Here is a 20314-nt window from a genome sequence, read left to right as displayed (position 1 = left end):
GTGTTTAGACATACCTCATGCTCCTTTTATAGTAGATAATTGCATACCTAGTAGTAGGGGTGAGCATGGTTCGGTTCGGTTCGGTTTGGTTTAGTAAACTTTCAAACCAAACCATATTTTAAGGGAAAATATAAAAACCAAACCACGCCAAATATTTATGTAAAATTTCGGTTCGGTTAACCAAACTTTAGCATCGGTTTCGGTTCGGCTTGGTTCGGTTTGGTTAATATAGATTTAGATAAAAATTATATATAATTATACGTAATAATTAAAATTATGCATAATAATTTTTACTTATATGTGTGTATTAGTTTATATGTTTTATTTTCATATATGTATCTATACACACATATTATATTTTTATATAAATATTTCAATAAATAAATTTTATATTTATTTAAACATATATAAATATTAATAAAAATAATATTATTGTAAACTTCGGTTTTTCGGTCGGTTCGGTTAACCACTAGTTGAAATCAAACCAAAACCAAAAACCATACTTTTTTATAATTTGAAACCAAACCAATCCATTTTAACCATTTTAACCAAACCAAAATTAATTTCGGGTTGGTTTGGATCGGATTAATGGTTTGGTTCGGTTTTTGCTCACCCCTACCTAGTAGAGCTGTAATAGGAAAATGAATCCTACTTTATAGCACTTGGCCCTGATTAGAAGTAATATTCCTTATTCAGATATGAGTCCTATTTAGGAATGTCTTCCTAAATAGTCTCGTCTTCCTAAGTTAGAGTTTATCTTCCTAAGTTGCAGTTTGTATCCAAATAGATAGATGCTCGAGAATATTCAGTAGATCTGGTGATGCGTCCGAATTCCAGGGTCGACGCGCTTTGTCCGGATCCTCAGAGATTCGGCTTTATTACTGTCGGATTGGTCGTGGCGGATCCTGTGAATTCGACCAATTGTTTCGTATGTTTTGATCCTTCGGTTAGGAGTCTGGTATCGTCTGTGAATGGATCTCCTGCGACTCGGCTCCATTGTAGTTAAGATAGGATTCGGTATCCATCAGTTAATAAGTATTTTATAAATTGGATCATAGATATATTTATTAGAATAGGGTAAATTTGAAACATAATAGTCAAAATTATTTTAAAATTTTAGAAAGATAAATAATTATAGACATATTATATGTATATTTGAATAAATTAACAAATAAAAGAAAAAGGAGAGGATTTTTTGTTCTTTATTGATAGATACCGAATCCTATTCTACTTATAATGAAGCCAGTCGCAGGAGATCTATTCTTAGACGACACCAGACTCCCGCCCTAAGAGCCGAATCAAGATAAACCAGCGGCCGAATCCACAGGATCCGCCTTGACTGGGACACATCATTTGACATCATAAAAACCGAATCTCCGAGGATTCGGACAAAGCGCGTCGACCCCGGGATTCGGATAAGATCACCAAGATCTACGCATATTCGGAGTATCTGTCCTATTTGGATACAAACTCCAACTTAAAAAGATAATCTCCAATTTAGGAAGACGAGACTATTTAGGAATATCTTCCTAAATAGGACTCCTGTCTGAATAAGTAAAATTACTCATAATCAGAATCAAACCCTACAAAGTAGAAATCACTTTCCTACTACAACTTTACAAGGTATATAATCATCTACTATAAAAGGAGTATGAGATATGCCTAGACACAGAATGGACAATAAATACAATTATTCTCCCTTAAGCCTAAACTGACTTAAGCATCAGAGAGCTAATCGGACAAAACGTCCGATTGGCCATCTACATTGTTTTGCGAGATTAGCGTCATCGAGATGCCGTAATCCATCATTTATTAATATTATCCAGAAATACGATTAGTTAATAGTATTTTAATTTTTTTAAGCATAAATTATTGCACTTTTTTTGTGAGACAACTAAATTTAATATGTTTGAGAAGATAATTTGCTTGATTGTGAGTGAGAATTCGAATCCAATACTTCACATAGGATATTCATTCAATTAAATAAGTAATTAATTTTTTATATCTATAATTCAAGAACCACTAAAACTGGTGAAATATCAACCCAAACAAAATAAAACATAAAATTCATCAATCAAACTACAAATATAATTGTATTGCTCAATTGAATATCACAAACTAGACTCGGTCTCCTTTATTACATAAACAAAACCACCTTAATCAATTTTCGAAACTCTTGTGAAACCCATAAGAAACCTTGGGATTCCATTTGTAGCAAATATCATAGTAACCAGAAGCGCTCTTCATGCAAGGCCCGTCAGTTTTTACAATCCAATAACAATCATAGCATATTGGATAATCTCTATTATCTACGTAAATGCTAAACCACTCAAACCTATCCTTCCATTGAAAGCTACAAAAGAATTCTGTAGTCCCCCAAAAAGTAGGTCTAAAGGTGAACTTGAAAGTTTCATCAAAATGGAGCAATTTAATCCCTAAATCATTATCTTTGGATTTGCAATGCAAAGTTAGGTCTAATCCATAGTCTAAACTATTATCTACATAGACATTGGTCTTGTGTCTGAGAAAGCCTGCATTGCAAGATATGAAAAAAAATACTATGAGCAAAAGTAGAAGCAGGAGATGATTTTGTTTAGTGCCACTCATTTTTTTAGGGTTTAATTGATTTTTTATGTGCATTTTTTATAGAGAAAAGAAGGTGTTGGTGAAGGTTTAAATTTGTTCATTTTAGCATCTTTAGTAAGTAGTTGAATTGGAGTAATTATGGAAAATAATAACTGTAATTTTTTCATAATTGGATGGGTAGATTATTTGGTCGGTCAACCTTCCATATTAACATATGGAATTGAAAAATACATTGTCAATTAGAGAAATTTTAAATAGACTCAGTTGACCACGTTGTCCATAGGCTAAGCTTATTACAATATGACACATCATTAAAACAATGGTACTATCGTAATATTATTATTCAAAATGTGTAAAAAAGTAACAAACAAAATTACAATAGTATCACTATTTTAATAATGTGTTATAATATGATAGGCTAGTTCACGGATGATGTGGTAAACTGAGTGTACTTAAAAATCTCTTTGTCAATTAAGAATTCATCTCTAATTCATTAATTTTTCTAGTAAATATGAACTTTTAACGTATGTGGTTTATTTAAAAAAATCAATTAATTTATAATACAATTTAATACATTCAAAACACGGTATAAACACTTTTTAGGATAAAACTATGATTGAATTTATAAAATTTTATAAGATTTATTTTGATTTTCTATAATTTGTTTTAAATATCCTTTTAAAATAATCATAGAACTTCATTTCTATCACAATGGCTAGAAAATAATTATTTTCTGTAAATTTAAAATTTATATTTTATGTTTATATTATCAATTAATTTAATTATTGTCATATTTTATATTTATATTTCAGTAAGTCCTGTCTTTAGCGCATTCTTCATTTTAAAAAACACAATACTAATTTATTTTGTATCACATCTTGTGCCTGTATCTGTATTAATACTTCATTATCTTCTACAATTTTCAAATAAAATTGGTGATAGATACTTTGAATAATTAACATATTACACTAGTGAATTTGTGATATTTAAAATATATAAAAGAACTTTTTGATTTTATTTAATTATATATAAAAAAAGTATTATATAGTACTCTTAATTAAGAAAAATAAAATATCATATTCCCTCCGTCCCAATAGAGTTGTCCACTTTGAGAAATTTTCTTGTCCCAAAACTATTGTCCACTTTCAAAAAGTAACTAACTTTTACATTCAATTTTCCTATATTATCCCTATTTAAAATCCACTAATGAGTAAATTGTAAGTGAACCATATATTAAATAAAGGTATAACAAAAAAAGTAAGGAAAATTTAATTAAACCCATAAACAATAATTATTTTTCTTAAACTGTGTGATAAATGTAAAATGAAGTACATCTCAATGTCTAACATATTATATTTATTACTCTCTCCGTTCTTTTTTAGTTGTCCATTTAGCCAAAATTGCACATTTTAAGATAGTGAGATTTTTGTCTTAAATAATAGGAGTTAATATAACCCTACTATATAATAAATGCTTTGTAAATTGAGTTATAGAATTATTTATTAGGGAGGATTAAATTTGGAAAATAATAGCTAATATTATCTTAAAAGTCTAAATGGACAATTAAATGTAGACAAATTCATTTGGCTAAATAGACAACTAAAAAAGAACGGAGTGAGTAATTTCTTACTTTGACATATTATACATTTTAAAGTTAATTTCATAAAAATTTACTAATTTTAAATTTTTTTAATTTAATTACGTCTTTTAAAAAATATCATATTTGGACATCCATTATTATTATTTTCCATATCAATTTACGGAGTCATAATTTGCTAAAGTAACACCATTCTTTAGTGTAATTTATTGAGCTATAAGTAATTTTTCGTTTATCACCTCAACAAACTATGACCTCGGGTGTCAATGTAGAAAAAATAAAATAAAAATTGGTGTTCAAATATGATATTTTTTCATACACATAGGATTAGATGTATATTTAGAAAAATTATACTGATTGCAATTGTATTTGCAACATGATTTGTCGCTTTCCCATCACATATAATTAACTGAATGAATAGTATAAATAGAAATGTAGTAAAACATAAAAATTTATACATAAATTATAGAATAACTCCCTAGACTTGAATTTTTAATTGGTGCGGTTATTAGTGTTGCATGATGAAATCTGGTTATTGTCCGAATTTGAAAAAGATATTCCGACTACGCCGGATGACTACTCCTAAACATCGCGCTAATTCTTAAAATTAATAGTGTTGTCTCGTGTTTTGATAAAAACAATGTCGTGGTCGCTAAAAATTTAAATGTGGGTCTCATCCTGCCGCTCACAACTATTCAAATTTTAATATTTTTTATTAAAAATAAAATATATTTATCTATCTAAGTTATCAATTTAATTAATTTATTTATTAATATCTTTTCTTTTGATTAAAATATCATCACCCTGTTTATTTTATTTTCATATCTTTACGTTAGGTGTCTAAGAACTTTTTCCAATTATCTATTTTTCCTTATGAAAAAATGTAAATACATTAATATAATCAATGCACATTAATAATTACTTAAAAAGGAAAAAATATGTGAGGCAAAAAGCTGAGGTGGTCCTTATTAACAATTTATACACTTTTATATCATATGCCAAATCTTATAAAAAAAATATTTTGTTGGGAAAAAAATGTTCATAAAATTTAAGGTGAATATATAAAAATTGATCAACTTTATACATATTTTTAATTTTTTATTAACATTAATATCATTTTATTAAATAAACCTAAGTGTGTCTATTTGATTTTAAATATTTACCATTTTAAGTCTATACAACCTCCAATTACAACTAACCCTAAATGTCTATTAAATTACGGCTAAATTATTGAAAATGTCAAACTTTTCACGAAAATTTCACAAAAATCAAAATATTTCAATTTCATCTAATTCGTCCTTATATGCAGAATTTTATTTTAATAGTATCCAACCTTCAATTGACAATTGATTTTGGATATATAATGCTCATGTGGCATGCCACACATGTTCCATGCCACACATGTTCCATCATCACAATTTAATAGTGTAAAGTGCAAATAAATTTTTAGTGTTTAAAAAAATATCAATTTACACTTATAATTTTTTTAACACATTGCACTCTCTTTTTTATTTAAACATCAATAATCAAATACTATTTAAAATTAAAATATTTATTAAAACAAATCAAAATTCAATTAAACCATTCGAAACCTAATTAAATACTTCAAAATCTGATAAAATCAACCAAACTAATTTTATGCGGCAATTTTTTTTTAAAGTTTTAATTTCTTTTTTGAATAACGGAGGAGGACGAGCTCCTCGACAAAAACGAGGAGCGGATATGCTTCTCGAAAGAGGAAGAGCAGCTGCTCCTCTTCTGTTATACGAAAAAATCATTTTTTTTAAAAACAATGGTCGGAAAAAAGTTTTGTCGGACTGAGGAGAGGGGATGGTTTATGTTTAATTTGGTTGGGTGTTAGATTGGATTGGTTTGATTATTTAATTGGTTTAATTTATAATTTTATTTATTTATAGATGTTTAAATGAAGAAGAGAGTGAAAATGTTTTAAAAATTCATAAATTTAAAATTGGTTAGAATTTTAAAAGTTAAGTTGAAACGATTTAAAGTTTGAGGGTGTAAATGTTATTTAAAAAAATCTATTTTTTTGTACTTTATATCTTGTATTTGTCATGGTGGCATATATGTGGCATGCCTCGTCAGCACCACATAAACGCCATATGTGCAAAATCAATTGGTAATTGATAATTGGACATTATTAAAATAAAATCATGTGTTTTCAGGACAAAATTAGATAAAGTTGAAAGATTTGGACTTTTGTGAAACTTTCATAAAATATTTGTCTTTTTAGTCATTTGGCCTTAAATTAATTAGCGAAATGAGATTAACTATTTATTAACCTTAAAATTAATAATGTACAATTAATGAGTGATAAAAATAAGACTAAAATTATAACATAAAAATAAAATATATGTCTAAAATAAATTTTAGGATTTGCTATTAAAACCTAAATGTATAAATGAGTTTAAATTTTAATAAAATTATCGTCTTGAAAAACCTAGACAATCGCTAATTATATTTTTAAATTAAATTATAATTGTTACTAAATGAATTAATTTTAGTTATATTGAATTTTCTAATGTAAACACTGCCCTAAATTAATCTATTAAAAATAATAACCACTGTAATGCAATTTACAACAAATAATAGAAAAAAACTACGCACACGCGCGCGCACACACGTTGGACCAATCCATGTGCTGCTTTAACCCAAAAGCTGAGCAATAGAAACGAAATAGCCTTAGTAGAGACGACTGCAAACAAGGAAGGGACGACGAGGTTGCTGTGACGACAACTACCGTTGTTAATTAGATCAGACATGACGACAACATGACCTAAGATGTTGTCGTCACAATGACATAGTATCGATTATTAATATTCAGTTATTGTTAGACTCACCTTCTTCGGGGGTTCGATGTCAGAAGAGTTATAGCGGTGTGACTTATTCTGTTTGATTAGGGTTCATGCATTTCGGAAATTTTGTTGAGTTTATTTGTTATATTTATATTATTAAGTAAACAATATTTTAATACATGATGGAGTCTGCCTTCTGAACCGGTGAGTAAGACCTGCAAAACAGGGTAGAAGCTAACCGGACGGTGGTTGTCCGATTAACTCTCCGATGCTAAAGTCAGTTTAGAGCTTTGAGCAGCGTTTTGAGTATATGAATGTAATTGTGATTCTAGGCATACCTTGTGCTCCTTTTATAGTAGTCGAATATACCTAGTAGAGTTGTATTAAGCAGGTGAATCCTACTTTATAGGGATTCGGCAATATTGTAGAGATTCTCCTGATTTGTCGTGATCTACCTTAATCTGATAAGAGTCCTATTTAGGAACGTCTTCCTAAATAGTCTTATCTTCCTAAAGTAGAGCTTATCCTTCCATATGTAGTGTCTGTGTCCGAATAGGACAATATTTCCATACTTAGTCGATTACCCGAATCCCGGACCTGACGCGCTTTCGGCGGATCATGTGGGATTCGGTCTTTATTAGCATGTCACCGAATCTTAAGAGATTCGGCATCTCCTTCATATCTTCGGATCTTCAGGGGGAGTCCGGTATCACCTGAGTGTGGATCTCCTGCAACTCGGCTCCATTATACTTACAATAGGATTCGGTATCCATCATTAGCCCCCCCGCAAGTGAGCTGAAGTAGTTTGGCATTTATGCCTTAGTGGATTTTAGCTCTTTTGGAGCTGAGTTCTCTTATACGGGCGAGTCGTTTTGTATTCCAGGCGAGTCGTTTCATATGTTTGTGGGCGACGTTTCTTCTTTAGTAAGATTCTGTGTTGCCACGTGTCGGCATTTAGTGATTCAACGGTTAATGATTCAAAAACTCTTTGTATTTAATCTCTTTGCATTTCTTCTTTTCCCTCTTACTTGCTTTTCGAATTTGTTCTTATTTCTTGCAGCTATTTCCTTTTCGTTCTTTGTTTGATTATTTGGTTCTTCGTGACTTGTTTCATCCAGATTTTTCAGGTATGTTCTCTTTTGTCGCTTGGATGTTAATATGGTTTTCTTCTTTGTATATGTTCTTCATGATTTATATTCTGGAAATTCCCTTTCTGTACTTGGTGTTCTTCGACGTGTTCTTCAATATATTTCTTGTTTGATCCTTATTCTGTATTTATGTTTGTGATTTCCTGTTCTAGGATGCCTCTTAGTCGAGTGGAAGATGCATGCGCTGCTATGGCTTTTACCAGATCAAAGCTTCGTAGGGATGAAGTCTTAGATATCTATTTTAAGTATAGCTTTCCTTTCGATTATAGGGTAATATTACCTGGTGCCGATATGGCTGCTTCTGATTCTCCAGGATCTTCTTGTAGGGCGGTTTTCTTTGAAGAGCAATTTGCTGCTGGTCTTAGGTTTCCTTTAGATTCATTTTTAGTGGAAGTGTGTAGGGATTTAAAGGTTGCTCTGGGACAACTTTATCCTGGTACGATTAAAGTAGTGCTCGCCTTTTCGGAGGCGTGTAGGCTCCGGGGTTGTGCCCCTTCTCTCAACGTGTTGTATCATTTTGTAGACTTTAGGAAGTGCGATGGTTGCTTCGTTTTTGCCCTTGGCAGAGAAGGGCGATCTCGTATTTATCTTCCTTGCCTAACCAGTCGCTGGCGAAGGCGTTTCTTTATTGTTTACCATAAATTTGCTTTTCTTCATTTTTCGGATGGTTTTTCTTCTCATCAAGTTCGGAGTTGTTCGTCTCCTTTAAGTTTATCCGAGTCAAAACTTGCTTTCGACATATCTTCCTGTGGTGTTGTATCGCGTCCCGTTTTAGATGTCTTGGTCAATAGTCATCTTCGGCGTCGATGGTTTCCTTTGGAGGATCCTCCTCGAGGCTTGGCGGATCTTTGCTACTCTTTTGTTCATGGTATATTAATTTGCTTAAGTTCTTTTTGATGTTTCTTTTGTAGGATGTCTTCTTCTTCTGACGATTTCCTTTCCGGGTTTCAAGTAGATTTGGACGTTCCGATGGGTGGTCCTGACGTTCCTATCGCCAACATTATTCCTGGCGACATTGACGTGGATGTGGCTCCTGTTGATATTCCCATAGCTCCCGTCGAGATAGCGTTGCCTGTGGGTGGTGAGGTTATTGTTGTAGATGATGATGATGACTTGGCTGATCCAGTAGGTGACGAGGCGGTTTCGTCGCTACTTCCCCCTCTAGCATCATTTACCGTCTCGGGGGGAGTTGGGGGTGTGACTTCAGAGGGGCTGGTTGTTGCTGATTCGGGAGAGATTTCTCTGGGTCGAGACCTGGATCCTCCGTCTAGGAAAAGACGTCGAGTTGGCGATGGTTCTCCATCGAGGGAGAGTTTTCCTGGAAACTCTTCTTCTGCTCCAGATTTGGTGCAGTGGGTCGAAGGTCGGGATCCTGCTAGTTTGCTGAATCCTAGAGTGCTAGCGGAATATATCCGAACTTTGGCGATTCCTGATGATGTCACGTGGTTTTGTGGTAGGCCGGGTCAGGAGCTTTCCGATCTGGCTTGTTTTCATGGTTTCTCTGTAAGTGCTTTCTTTCTTGAATATAATATGTTTTTCGTATTCAGTTGTTTCCTTATTTGTTTGTTTCTGGTGTTTGTAGGCTCTTCAATCTGTTCTGGTATTGAACGACCGCCGACAGTGTGCCGAGGAGGAGGTTGAGCGTCTGTCTTCTCTTTTGGCGACTTCCGAGTCTGAAAGGGAAAAATTGAAGGCCTCTTTGGAAGAGCATGATTCCCTTCTGGCGCAGCTTAAGGCGCAGGATGCGATTAATGATCGCCAAGTGAAAGTGATCGAGAAGAAGACCGATGACTTGACTCAAGAGATTGAGGAGCTTATTCGAATCAATTCCCTTGTTGGTGGGGAGAGGGACAGTTTAAGATCGGAGGTTGAAGGTCTTCACATCCGTTTGCTAGATACGAAAGCTTTTTACTCTGCTTTGATAAGCGAGTATCGCCTTGCGATTGGGAGGAAACTTCTAGAGCAGAATCCTAATATTGATCTTTCTGGAGTTAACGGGTTGGATCCCCAGGCCATCGCTCGTGACCTTCTTGTCAAGATGTTTAAAGACCGTGTCTAGTAGTTTTTCTTTTGATTGTATTTGCTAATGTACTAATTTTGCTTTTTGTAATTCGCAATTTATGAATATATTTTCTTCGTGTTTCTTCGAAATGCGCTTTCGCCTTATATCAATTTTTATGTACTTGTCTTGCCTCGAGGGTTATTCTAAACCCTGTTCTTGGCGTTGCTTTTTATAGAGTTAATCTAAACTCTTTTATTTTTGTTTTTATTTCGAGTTAATCTAAACTCTTTTTTGGCGATTTGCCTTTTCTGAGTTAATTTAAACTCATTTTCTTGGCTGTTAGCCTTTTGTGGCGATTTGCCTAGTTTGGCGATTTTGCCTTGAGTTAATTTAAACTCATTTTCTTGGCTTTTAGCCTTTTGTGGCGATTTGCCTAGTTTGGCGATTTTGCCTTGAGTTAATTTAAACTCATTTTCTTGGCTTTTAGCCTTTCTTGAATTTGATCTTTAATTTATTTTTTCTTCTTTCATCTTTGATTTAATCATTCGTGGCTGTTCTTTATTTCTTTATTGGTTCGTCTGGCTAATCAGATAGTAGCAAAATTGAACTTTTATTGATAAAAAGATGGCATAGAAAATATTAAAGATAGATTTGACGCCATCTGGTAAGACGTAAAGTCGTTACCGATGATGGGTCGTTTTCCGTTCCTATTCTTCCTTCTTTTCGGTCTTGTTTTCTTGAAGATCCACCACTGACTCGTCATAGCACTTCTTGGCTATTCCTTGGTCTCCTCTCAGCGTCACTACTCCCTTTTCGGTTGGTATTTTCATTGCCAACGCTCTTATGCTGGTTACTGCTGCCGAATCATGGAGGAAAGGTCTTCCTAGGATGGCATTGTATGTCAGTTCCATGTCCACTATGTTAAATAGTGACATGATTTTCTTGTTTATTCCTCTTTCTGGGCCGATTATTACTTCCAAGGTGACTGCTCCCAGTGGAATGATGGAGGGGCCACCGAGTCCTGATAGTGGAATTGGGACTCGGCGTAGCCTTGACGCCGTTCCTCCCAGCATTTTGTATGCTGCGTTTGTCATGAGGTTTACCGCGCTTCCTTCGTCGATTAGGATTCGCTCCATGTTCCAATTTTCAATGATAGTAGTCACTACCAAAGCATCGTTGTGGGGTGCTTTGACGTGTTCATAGTCTTCTACATCGAAGATCACCGGCGGCATGTGAGTTTCTCGTATGTTCATTACTTCCTTCCTCTGCTTCCTCCTGATCGTGGAGCTGCTATGTCCTCCACCGTTAATCATGTGTATGGTTCCCAGAATTTTGGATGGGCGCTCGTCTTCTTTCTCTTTCGGCTTGTCTTCTCTGTTTCTTTTTTCTCCCTTGTCATTGCTCTTCACTTTTCGGGCCACAAATTTCCTCAGCTCGCCTGTGTCGATCATTCTTTCGATCTCGACCTTTAAGTCTCTGCAGCTATCCGTTTCATGTCCGTAATCGTCGTGAAATTTGCAGTATTTTCTGGTGTCTCTTACCTCTGCTTTCATCTTTGGTGGCCATACCGCGTTTTTGACGTTTTCTTTGATCCACATGAGGACATTAGTTCGGCTGGTGTTTAGCGGAGTGAAGTTATTCTCGTCATCTCTGGGATCATATCTCGATTCATATCTTGTCTGGGGGGCGAATCGTCTGTTCTCTTCGGGTCTTCCTCTCCTGTCATCAGGTTTGGACTTGGTTTTTTCTCTGGATCTCTCTTTTGATTCTTTTCCTTTTGCTTCCTTTCCTCGGATTGCCCTTCGCCCTTCGTCTAACTCGAAGTATTTCTGGGCTATGCCCATTAAGTTCGAGAAAGTTGTGGGTTTATTGACTAGCAGCTTGTCCACCAGTTTTCCGAATCGCGTCCCTTCTCGCAATGCTTCTGTCGCCATGTCGACGTTCAGGTTGTCTATCTTCATAGCTTGCTTGTTGAATCGTTCGATGTAGCTTCGCAGGATTTCTCCTTCTTCTTGGATGCAGGCTCTCAGGATACTGGTAGTGGTTTTAGCTGGGATGTTTGTGAGATATCTATTAAGGAACTCTGTTGAAAGTGAAGCGAAGCTTTTGATCGAGCCTGGTTTTAATTTGTTATACCATCTCTGGGCTGTGCCCGTGAGTGTGGTAGGGAAAACCCTGCAGAGAATGGCGTCTGATACGCTGAGTAGCCCCATGGTCGCTGTGAACCTAGAAGTATGGTCTCGGGGGTCTCCTTCCCCATTGAAAATTGGCAGGATCGGCAGCTTCATGCTGTGCGGGATGGTTTCCTCCATGATCTCGGGCGAGAGGGGTGATCCTTTCAACCTGAGGTCGTCTATATCCAATTCTTCAGATTTTAGTTTTTTGAGTGCTTTGGCGATCTTCTCTTCTAAATCTTCTTCCACCACATATGTGGCCTTGCTTTTTTGGGGTGTCTCTGACGATTCGCCCTCTCCTTCTTGGTGTTTTTTCTTAGTTTGCTCTTTCCCTGCATCTCTTTCTTGTCGCTTGCTCCTTGGCGGGGCGTCTTCTTTTTCCTTCTCCCTTCGTTCGTCTCTCTTTGAATTCAGACCGCTCCGGGCGTCCTCCTGGTTGTGCTCATTTCTGGGTGTCTCCGGTGATTCCTCGTTAGATTTGTCTCTGTTTGGACTTTCCTCGTCGCTGGTTCTATTTTCTCGCTGGTTTCTTGCTTCGTTTCTTTCTCCGTTCCCTCTGGTTCGGGGTTCCTTGCTTTTATTGTTTTCTGCCCTTGTCTCTCGTCGGCCAGGATTTGCGTTTTCCATTCTTTCTCTTCTTCTGGGAGCTGTAGGGCTGAAATTTTCCCTTAGGATTTTCATAGTTTTTTCGTGCCTGTCGTTTGTTCTTTTGGCTTCGCTAGCCAATCTGTCAAGATTTGCCTGTACTGATTCTAGTATCTTCTTCAGTATTTCGTTGTGTGGATCTTGTGCTGCTACGTTTGGTGCTTGTTCTTCAGTGCCCAGATTGAAAGCAATTGGGTTGCTTCCCCTCATCGGATTAGTTTGGTATTGGGGTGTTGAAAAAGAGGGCCCTCCGGTATTGCTTTTTTCCCCGGAGTTGTGAAGCCTGTCTTCCGTCACGTTGATTATCTCCGGAGTGCTTTTTGGGTCCATTGGTTGTTTGTCTTTCAGGTTTACTCTTTCAGAAGTCATCTTCTTCAATGAGATTTGTTTTTTGAGTTCAGAAAAGCTCCTTCTTTTGAAGTTTAGTTAAGCTTTTCCCACAGACGGCGCCAATTGATGGAGTCTGCCTTCTGAACCGGTGAGTAAGACCTGCAAAACAGGGTAGAAGCTAACCGGACGGTGGTTGTCCGATTAACTCTCCGATGCTAAAGTCAGTTTAGAGCTTTGAGCAGCGTTTTGAGTATATGAATGTAATTGTGATTCTAGGCATACCTCGTGCTCCTTCTATAGTAGTCGAATATACCTAGTAGAGTTGTATTAGGCAGGTGAATCCTACTTTATAGGGATTCGGCAATATTGTAGAGATTCTCCTGATTTGTCGTGATCTACCTTAATCTGATAAGAGTCCTATTTAGGAACGTCTTCCTAAATAGTCTTATCTTCCTAAAGTAGAGCTTATCCTTCCATATGTAGTGTCTGTGTCCGAATAGGACAATATTTCCATACTTAGTCGATTACCCGAATCCCGGACCTGACGCGCTTTCGGCGGATCATGTGGGATTCGGTCTTTATTAGCATGTCACCGAATCTTAAGAGATTCGGCGTCTCCTTCATATCTTCGGATCTTCAGGGGGAGTCCGGTATCACCTGAGGGTGGATCTCCTGCAACTCGGCTCCATTATACTTACAATAGGATTCGGTATCCATCAATACACAACAAAATTTATTGATCGCTCTTCGAAACGGTTTTCTAATATTCGTATGGGAATTTTGGAACGTGCTTCCTATTGGACTACAATAAAACTGCATGCGCCCGTAAAGATTGATCAGGTTTGTGATCATACATGCGTATTTGTGGATATAGAATTGGGATTGTTGAATACTTCGTTGATTAATTTCTCGGGTTATGTTGGGGATAGTACTCGGCTGATAAAATTCTCGGGTCTCTCAACTTGTGGATTAAGTGAAGTCGGTGATGTACTCGGTTAATTAAATTCTCAGGTATCACGACTTCTTGGTTTTATTGATTTGGAATTGTGGATTACAAGGTTGATCGGTGATACGTTCCGGTTGATTAATTTCTCGGGAGTTATGATCATTTGGATTTATGATATTATGAGTATCATGAGTTGAAGATTAGGCTTCCATTAGTTTCTGTACTAATTTATCATTTTATTATTTGATTTTGGTTTTCAACTTAATAATTAGATATAACTTTATCAACTCACTCAATTTCAATTAATACCCATTATTGTTTTCATTTTCAGGTTTTATCGAGTAAACTTGTGGCGAACTTTCAGTTTTTATTTTGGAGGTTCAGATTTTTGAAGATAAGTAAAGGCGTTTTCACTTTAGAGCATCTTAATGTTTTTTTATTACAGAGCATGTTTGAGTAAATAATAATGAATAAAAAACTAATCTAATTTAATTGAATTTCTATTTTTAAACATAAAATTTAAATGCAAAAGTTAATAAACACGAAAGAATTAATAAAGTATAGAATACATATTGTGTTTTTTAAAATATAGTATGTTTCTTTTAGAGAGTTAAACGAGTTTTTATTGTATTTTTAAATATAAAGAGTCCATTAAAATATTGTTTTATATTTAATTTTTTTATACAAATTTTAAAGAGTCTGTTATAGATACTCTAAAAAGTAAAGTTTATGTATTTGGCTATATCTTGGAATTTGGATGAAATATGAAAATATTCAATTCTAAAGGTAGAATCATATATTAATTAAAGTTAGACTAATCCTTTTTTTTCTTTGTATTATTTTATTTTAGGCTTAATTGCGTAAAACATCACAAATTTTACCGTGTTTTGTAAATTTAACATAAATTTTCAATTTTGGTAAATCAATACACAAACTTTTGATTTTTTGCAATTTCAGCACCGATCAATTTTCCTTAAAAAAATAGAGAAAAATGCCGATGTGTAGATCGGAATAACCACTGTTCCGGTGTCCACATCAGCATTTTTTCCACGGAAAATAGATCGGTGTTAAAATTACAAACAATCAAAAGTTTGGGTATTAATTTGTCAAAATTAAAAGTTTATGTTAAATTTGCAAAACACGCTAAAATTTGTGATTTTTTACGCCATTAAACCTTTATTTTATGTCACATTATTTTGTCTCATTTTTAATAGTTTTTTAATTGTTTTATTTTATCTCGTTGGATTTTTTATAGTTAGTAATTTTGCATGTAATATTATCTTAGCTGGGGCTTTATATTGGCGTAGTGTTACTAATTATGATACTCATTGGCACTTCGAATATCAATAGAAGAGATGTTACTCACAAGATACGATGATTAATTCGGAATGGTACTGATGCTGCTAATTCCTCCTCTAACAATGACAGAGATATCGAAGTAGTTATAGAAATCAAGCTTTCTAATTTTTGAAACTTAGATTTCAGCTTGTGATTCGTAAATGTAATTGGATGATTTATTTGGTGGCTAAAAAGCTCTTGTCAAAGACTGCCTTTACAGTACGTATCATTTTTTTATGAAATGACTCACTCAAAATTATTAAAAAGTCGTTCACTTCTGTATTTTTCACGTTTCTTCAATAAAATTTTACCTCAAAAAAAGGTTGGTAAAAGTGTGAGTTTTCTTGTCCGCTTTTTTTATGATTGTCTTTTTTGATACTTCATGCAAAGTTAAGGGGGTGAAATGATCCTTTATTCAAAAACCAATAGCCTAACCCAACCACCCGATTCGTAACCCTTTCTTCTTGCTTTCTCTCCGAGAAAAAAAACAAAAATGTGGAGAACAATAGACAGTCACCTCAAAACAATTCGATTACCAGTCCGTACAATTTTATTCTCAAAATCACCACCGCCCAAAAACCCTAATCTTAATTATTACTCTAATTACTCTCTTAAACCCTCACATTATCCTAAACCCCAAACCCTAAACCTCTCAATTTCAACTATTTCCCCTCCTCTCAGTTTCAATGGACGCACTCGTTATAGTGATTCCAATTCCACTTCCCATTTAGGGATTTTGAGATGCGTCTCTTCTATTTCCTCCGCCTCCGCCTCCTCTGTGCCGCAGCAGCCGCCGCATACGGCTGCCGTGGAGTGGAATGAGGCCGGTTTGGATGCTGAAGTTGTTGATAGTGATGGTATTGGAAATCGGGAGCTTGAGGATTCTAAAATATCTATTCCTGTTCGAGCCTTTTTTTTCTCCACTAGGTTCGGTTTATTTTCATTTGCTGTTTGTAGTTGATTTAGAATTGATTGTGGTTTAAGAAAAAAACTTAATCTTTTAGCTATTAGAACTGAATGGCATTACATTTTGATATTTTGCCAATTTAATTGACTAAATTATTGGGTCTTGTAGTTGTTAGGATTCAGTTAATTAAAAAATAAATTATTTTTTTTGGAACATTTTGAAAGAAATGTCATCGTGCCCGGTGGTAAATTAAATTAAATTCAATGGATATAATGCGGATACAAAATTTGTTTCAAATAAGGATTTTTTGAGGGATAAAGAAAATGTGGGGTTGTGGTGTTTTTGAATGTGTGTTAAATCGTGAATAATGTGGTTTTTTTGAATGTGTGTTAAATTGTGAATGTTGTAGTGAATTATTTGTTGATGTTGGTTGGTTGGTGTGTAGTGTGGATTTGAAGAGCTTAATGGAACAGAACAAACCGAATTTCATCCAACCAGCTTCTCGTATGACTAACTATGTTGTTCTTAGATTTGGAAATTTCTCCGAGCTAGATGTAAGTTTTTTTTTTCTTTACAGCAATTCATATATTAGTTTGATGGCTATTATTGGAATTGAAAGTTGTAAATTTAATGATAGCATTTTGAAAGCAGTCATAAGTGAGTTTCTGATTCCCATATAGTGTTCTTTGGACCATTGTTTATTGCATATTATCAGATGTACTTTGGAGTCCCTTTAATAAATTTTAGATTAAAAACCCGAGATTTCTTTGCACTATAGGATATTGTCTTCAATTAGAATACCCAAAAGCTATTTTTATAGTTGTTAGCTCATGAAAGTAGAAGACATGATAACATGGTTGTTCATTAGTATGTTGTGCAGTTGATAATGTATCATCTGTAACCATAGTCCTCTTTGCAGTCATAAGATTGCAAATAACATATATTACACTGCAAACATCCAATATGTGCTATGAATATGACATGAGTAGTTAATTTTTTTGCTTGCAATTAAAGTTTTGGGCTTAGGAGACGACCTCATTGTCCACATTAATTACTGTATGCAGTTTCTTTAAGCTTGCATGGATGATGTCAAGTTGTTTTTGTTACTGAAAGCACTAGTTGAATTTATTGTTTCAGGCATCACGAACTTGCATAATCGGAAGCAATTGCTGTTACATGGTAGTGTTTCAATATGGATCTATTGTCTTGTTTAATGTTCGTGAACATGAAGTTGATGATTACTTGAAAATCGTAAGAAATCATGCTTCAGGATTGCTTCCAGAAATGAGAAAGGATGGTGAGATTTTGCATATTTAATTCTCATCTCCCATGTGCATATTAATCTGAGATAGTAACTGAAAAATACGAGAGATATTGGGTGAATATGAAGCAAGATGAAATGGACAAAGATATTTTTCGTTTGTGTGTTCAACTGTATCTCAAATTCAGGATGTTCTTTTTGCACTATGTGCAAACTTTTTTAAAGTAGTTGATGTTAAAAAAGAAGTGCAATCCAAAAGAAGCTTAGAAATGTAGAGATAAACATGAATGCTCTCTCAAGTCTTGACCATTTGGCTGGGCGGCTTATACTTTTTGAAATAGAAATTGTGACCACATGAATATGTATGTGTTCATTTTGAGCTCGACTCTTTGCCTGAATAATTGGATAATGTCCATTCTGTCACTATATAAAAGAAGAGACTGATGGAGCTTGATTTTCTTATTATGCAAGAATATGAGGTGAGAGAAAAGCCAACATCGCATACGTGGATGCAAAGTGGATGTGATTACATAATGTTGCAGTTCTTAAATATTGACGGAATCCGTACAATTGGTAGTGTTCTTGGTCAAAGTATCGCTCTTGATTATTATGGTCGCCAGGTATGTGTTTTGTGTGTCATCAACATAGAAATGTCTAAAATTGGTGTGGCTTATATAGTTATGTCTGCTGGCCGTCTCTTAGGTTGATGGGATGGTCGCTGAATTTACTGACATAAATCGCGGGATGGAAAAAACTGGTACATTTTCCATGGATAGCAAAAAACTTTTTCAACTTGTGGGCAAAGCAAATTCTAATCTTGCTGATGTGATTCTTAAGCTGGGACTTTTTGAGAGGTAAAGTTCAGTGGCATTACTGCTTGTAGGAATGAGTAACTATTTCTTTAATCGAGGCTATTTAACGAAAATGTAGCTGTGCTTTAATAACTTAATAAGCTGGTGGCATGTTTGGTTTGGCTCGTCATATTTTTCGGTGTATGATTAACTCCAATATGTTTGTCGGTTTCAACAGATCAGATATTGCTTGGAAAAATGCCAAGTATGCTCAGATATGGGAATATTTAAGAGACGAATTTGAATTAACTCAAAGATTTGCAAGTCTTGATTTTAAATTGAAGTTTGTAGAGGTAATATCAACCTCCATAAATATGCTTTTGATTTCATTATTGTGATCGGTGATTAAGATTGTGCGAGTGACATCTTGTCTTTTCTTTTGCAGCATAATATTCGATTTCTTCAGGAAATTTTGCAAAATAGGAAATCAGACTTCTTGGAATGGCTGATCATTGTGCTGATTAGTGTTGAAATAGTTATATCTGTAGTTGATCTTGCTTTGAGGTCAGGATTTAAATTCTTTAAATTTTTTTAGCATTGATTTTTAGTCATATACATAAAGCTGGTCTCTTTTAAACTAAGACCAAGCGTGTAGTTTCCTTACTATTTCCAATATTTTTTGCTCCCTGTAAGTAATAATATTAATACTATACTTGTGACAGGTTATAATATAGAGAACTTTGCTGTAACGTTGCTTCTTTAGTGACCTCAGGGGGTGTAATTGAGTTTAGTCGAGCTGTTAAGGTTGAACTCGACTGTCTCTAAAATACGAAACTTGAAAATCGGATGTCTAAAATTGAGTTCGACTTGGCTGGTCTCGATTATCTGTACAAGTATTTAAAAACTAAATTTTATAGAAGGAAGGCTATTGTTGTAAGTATGTGTATATATAAAGCGTAAAGAGAAAATTAGTCAAAGCTCGGGCATGTTGAGTCGACTATTTTGATGTTCAATTCTGACTTCACAGTTGACTCGAGCAGCTTGAACTCAAACTGAAGAAAGATTATTTTTGAATCAATTTCAAGTTGCATGTTCGAGGTTTTGGCAACATACCTCTTTGTAAGTTGCATGATGGCTTGGCTATGCATTTTTGAAGCTAAATTTTCTCTGAAGTTGGAGAAATTGGTTCGTCCATGGAGCTTTTTTGATCCTCCGTGGCAACATTAGAATCATATTTATACATTTTCCCAATTTCCATGTCTCAAAGACGCAATGTCCAAATGAGCCTATTAATATTATTACCAGTCATAAGTCTGTCTATTTGTACAGAATCTAATTAATAATAATTATTAATTTAATAATTATATCTTTAAAATAAATAATAGTTAAAATCTATTATTGTTATATCATAATTTACGAAATATTGAATGAATACTATACTCAATTTGAATCTACTCAATTTGAAAAACTAATAAAAGTTACCTATTAATATTTACTTTTGAAAATTAAAAAGTGTTTCATTTAAATTTAAAATTTATAAAAATGATAATTAGTATAAGAATTTTATTCAAGTTGGAAATGAAAATTAATGTTTACATTTTAAAATTAAATAGTGTTTTATATAAATTTAAAATTCATAAAAATGATCATTCGGTATAAAAAATTTATTCAAGTTGAAAAATTAATAAAAATTTTATTTAAGTTGAGATTTTATGAGAATGTTCATTTGGTCCCCTCTCAATTATATAAGTATATAAATTATTTTAAAATCTTAGA

At 34.2% G+C, this 20314-nt stretch overlaps 2 protein-coding genes across 3 annotated transcripts; one reads left to right on the top strand and one right to left on the bottom strand.

Moving 5' to 3' along the window:
• Positions 1 to 2070: 2070 nt before the first annotated feature.
• Positions 2071 to 6963, bottom strand: LOC126662009 (S-protein homolog 5-like). Its single transcript, XM_050355896.1, has 3 exons — positions 6825 to 6963; positions 2197 to 2531; positions 2071 to 2079 (listed from the first exon to the last, which is right to left on the bottom strand). The coding sequence occupies exons 1-3, from the start codon at positions 6961 to 6963 to the stop codon at positions 2071 to 2073; spliced, it is 483 nt and encodes a 160-aa protein (XP_050211853.1).
• Positions 6964 to 16032: 9069 nt separating this feature from the next.
• Positions 16033 to 19661, top strand: LOC126662292 (protein RETARDED ROOT GROWTH-LIKE). 2 transcript variants are annotated; one of them, XM_050356218.2, is made up of 8 exons: positions 16034 to 16506; positions 16932 to 17040; positions 17624 to 17783; positions 18219 to 18367; positions 18450 to 18601; positions 18777 to 18891; positions 18984 to 19102; positions 19261 to 19661. In XM_050356218.2, the coding sequence occupies exons 1-8, from the start codon at positions 16073 to 16075 to the stop codon at positions 19265 to 19267; spliced, it is 1245 nt and encodes a 414-aa protein (XP_050212175.1). In that variant the 5' UTR covers positions 16034 to 16072; the 3' UTR covers positions 19268 to 19661. The 2 variants fall into 2 exon arrangements, with proteins under 2 accessions (XP_050212174.1, XP_050212175.1); XM_050356217.2 differs by lacking the exon at positions 19261 to 19661 and having other exon boundaries at positions 16033 to 16506; positions 18984 to 19213.
• The last annotated feature ends 653 nt before the right edge of the window (positions 19662 to 20314 follow it).

This window comes from Mercurialis annua, linkage group LG8 (genome assembly GCF_937616625.2).
Source record: "Mercurialis annua linkage group LG8, ddMerAnnu1.2, whole genome shotgun sequence".
NCBI lineage: Eukaryota > Viridiplantae > Streptophyta > Magnoliopsida > Malpighiales > Euphorbiaceae > Mercurialis > Mercurialis annua.
Note: the sequence above shows the minus strand (reverse complement) of the source record. Positions and strands in the feature narration are given on the sequence as shown.

What these genes read in the sequence shown, in the direction of transcription:
- LOC126662009 (XM_050355896.1), bottom strand. Translation starts at nt 6,963, where the DNA reads ATGTCTGATCTAATTAACAACGGTAGTTGTCGTCACAGCAACCTCGTC. An exon ending in AGCACATGGATTGGTCCAAC is followed by an intron (nt 2,532 to 6,824) that starts GTGTGTGCGCGC and finishes CTTGCAATGCAG; the next exon opens with GCTTTCTCAGACACAAGACC.
- LOC126662292 (XM_050356217.2), top strand. Translation starts at nt 16,073, where the DNA reads ATGTGGAGAACAATAGACAGTCACCTCAAAACAATTCGATTACCAGTC. An exon ending in AAGCTGGGACTTTTTGAGAG is followed by an intron (nt 18,602 to 18,776) that starts GTAAAGTTCAGT and finishes CGGTTTCAACAG; the next exon opens with ATCAGATATTGCTTGGAAAA. An exon ending in TTAAATTGAAGTTTGTAGAG is followed by an intron (nt 18,892 to 18,983) that starts GTAATATCAACC and finishes TTTCTTTTGCAG; the next exon opens with CATAATATTCGATTTCTTCA.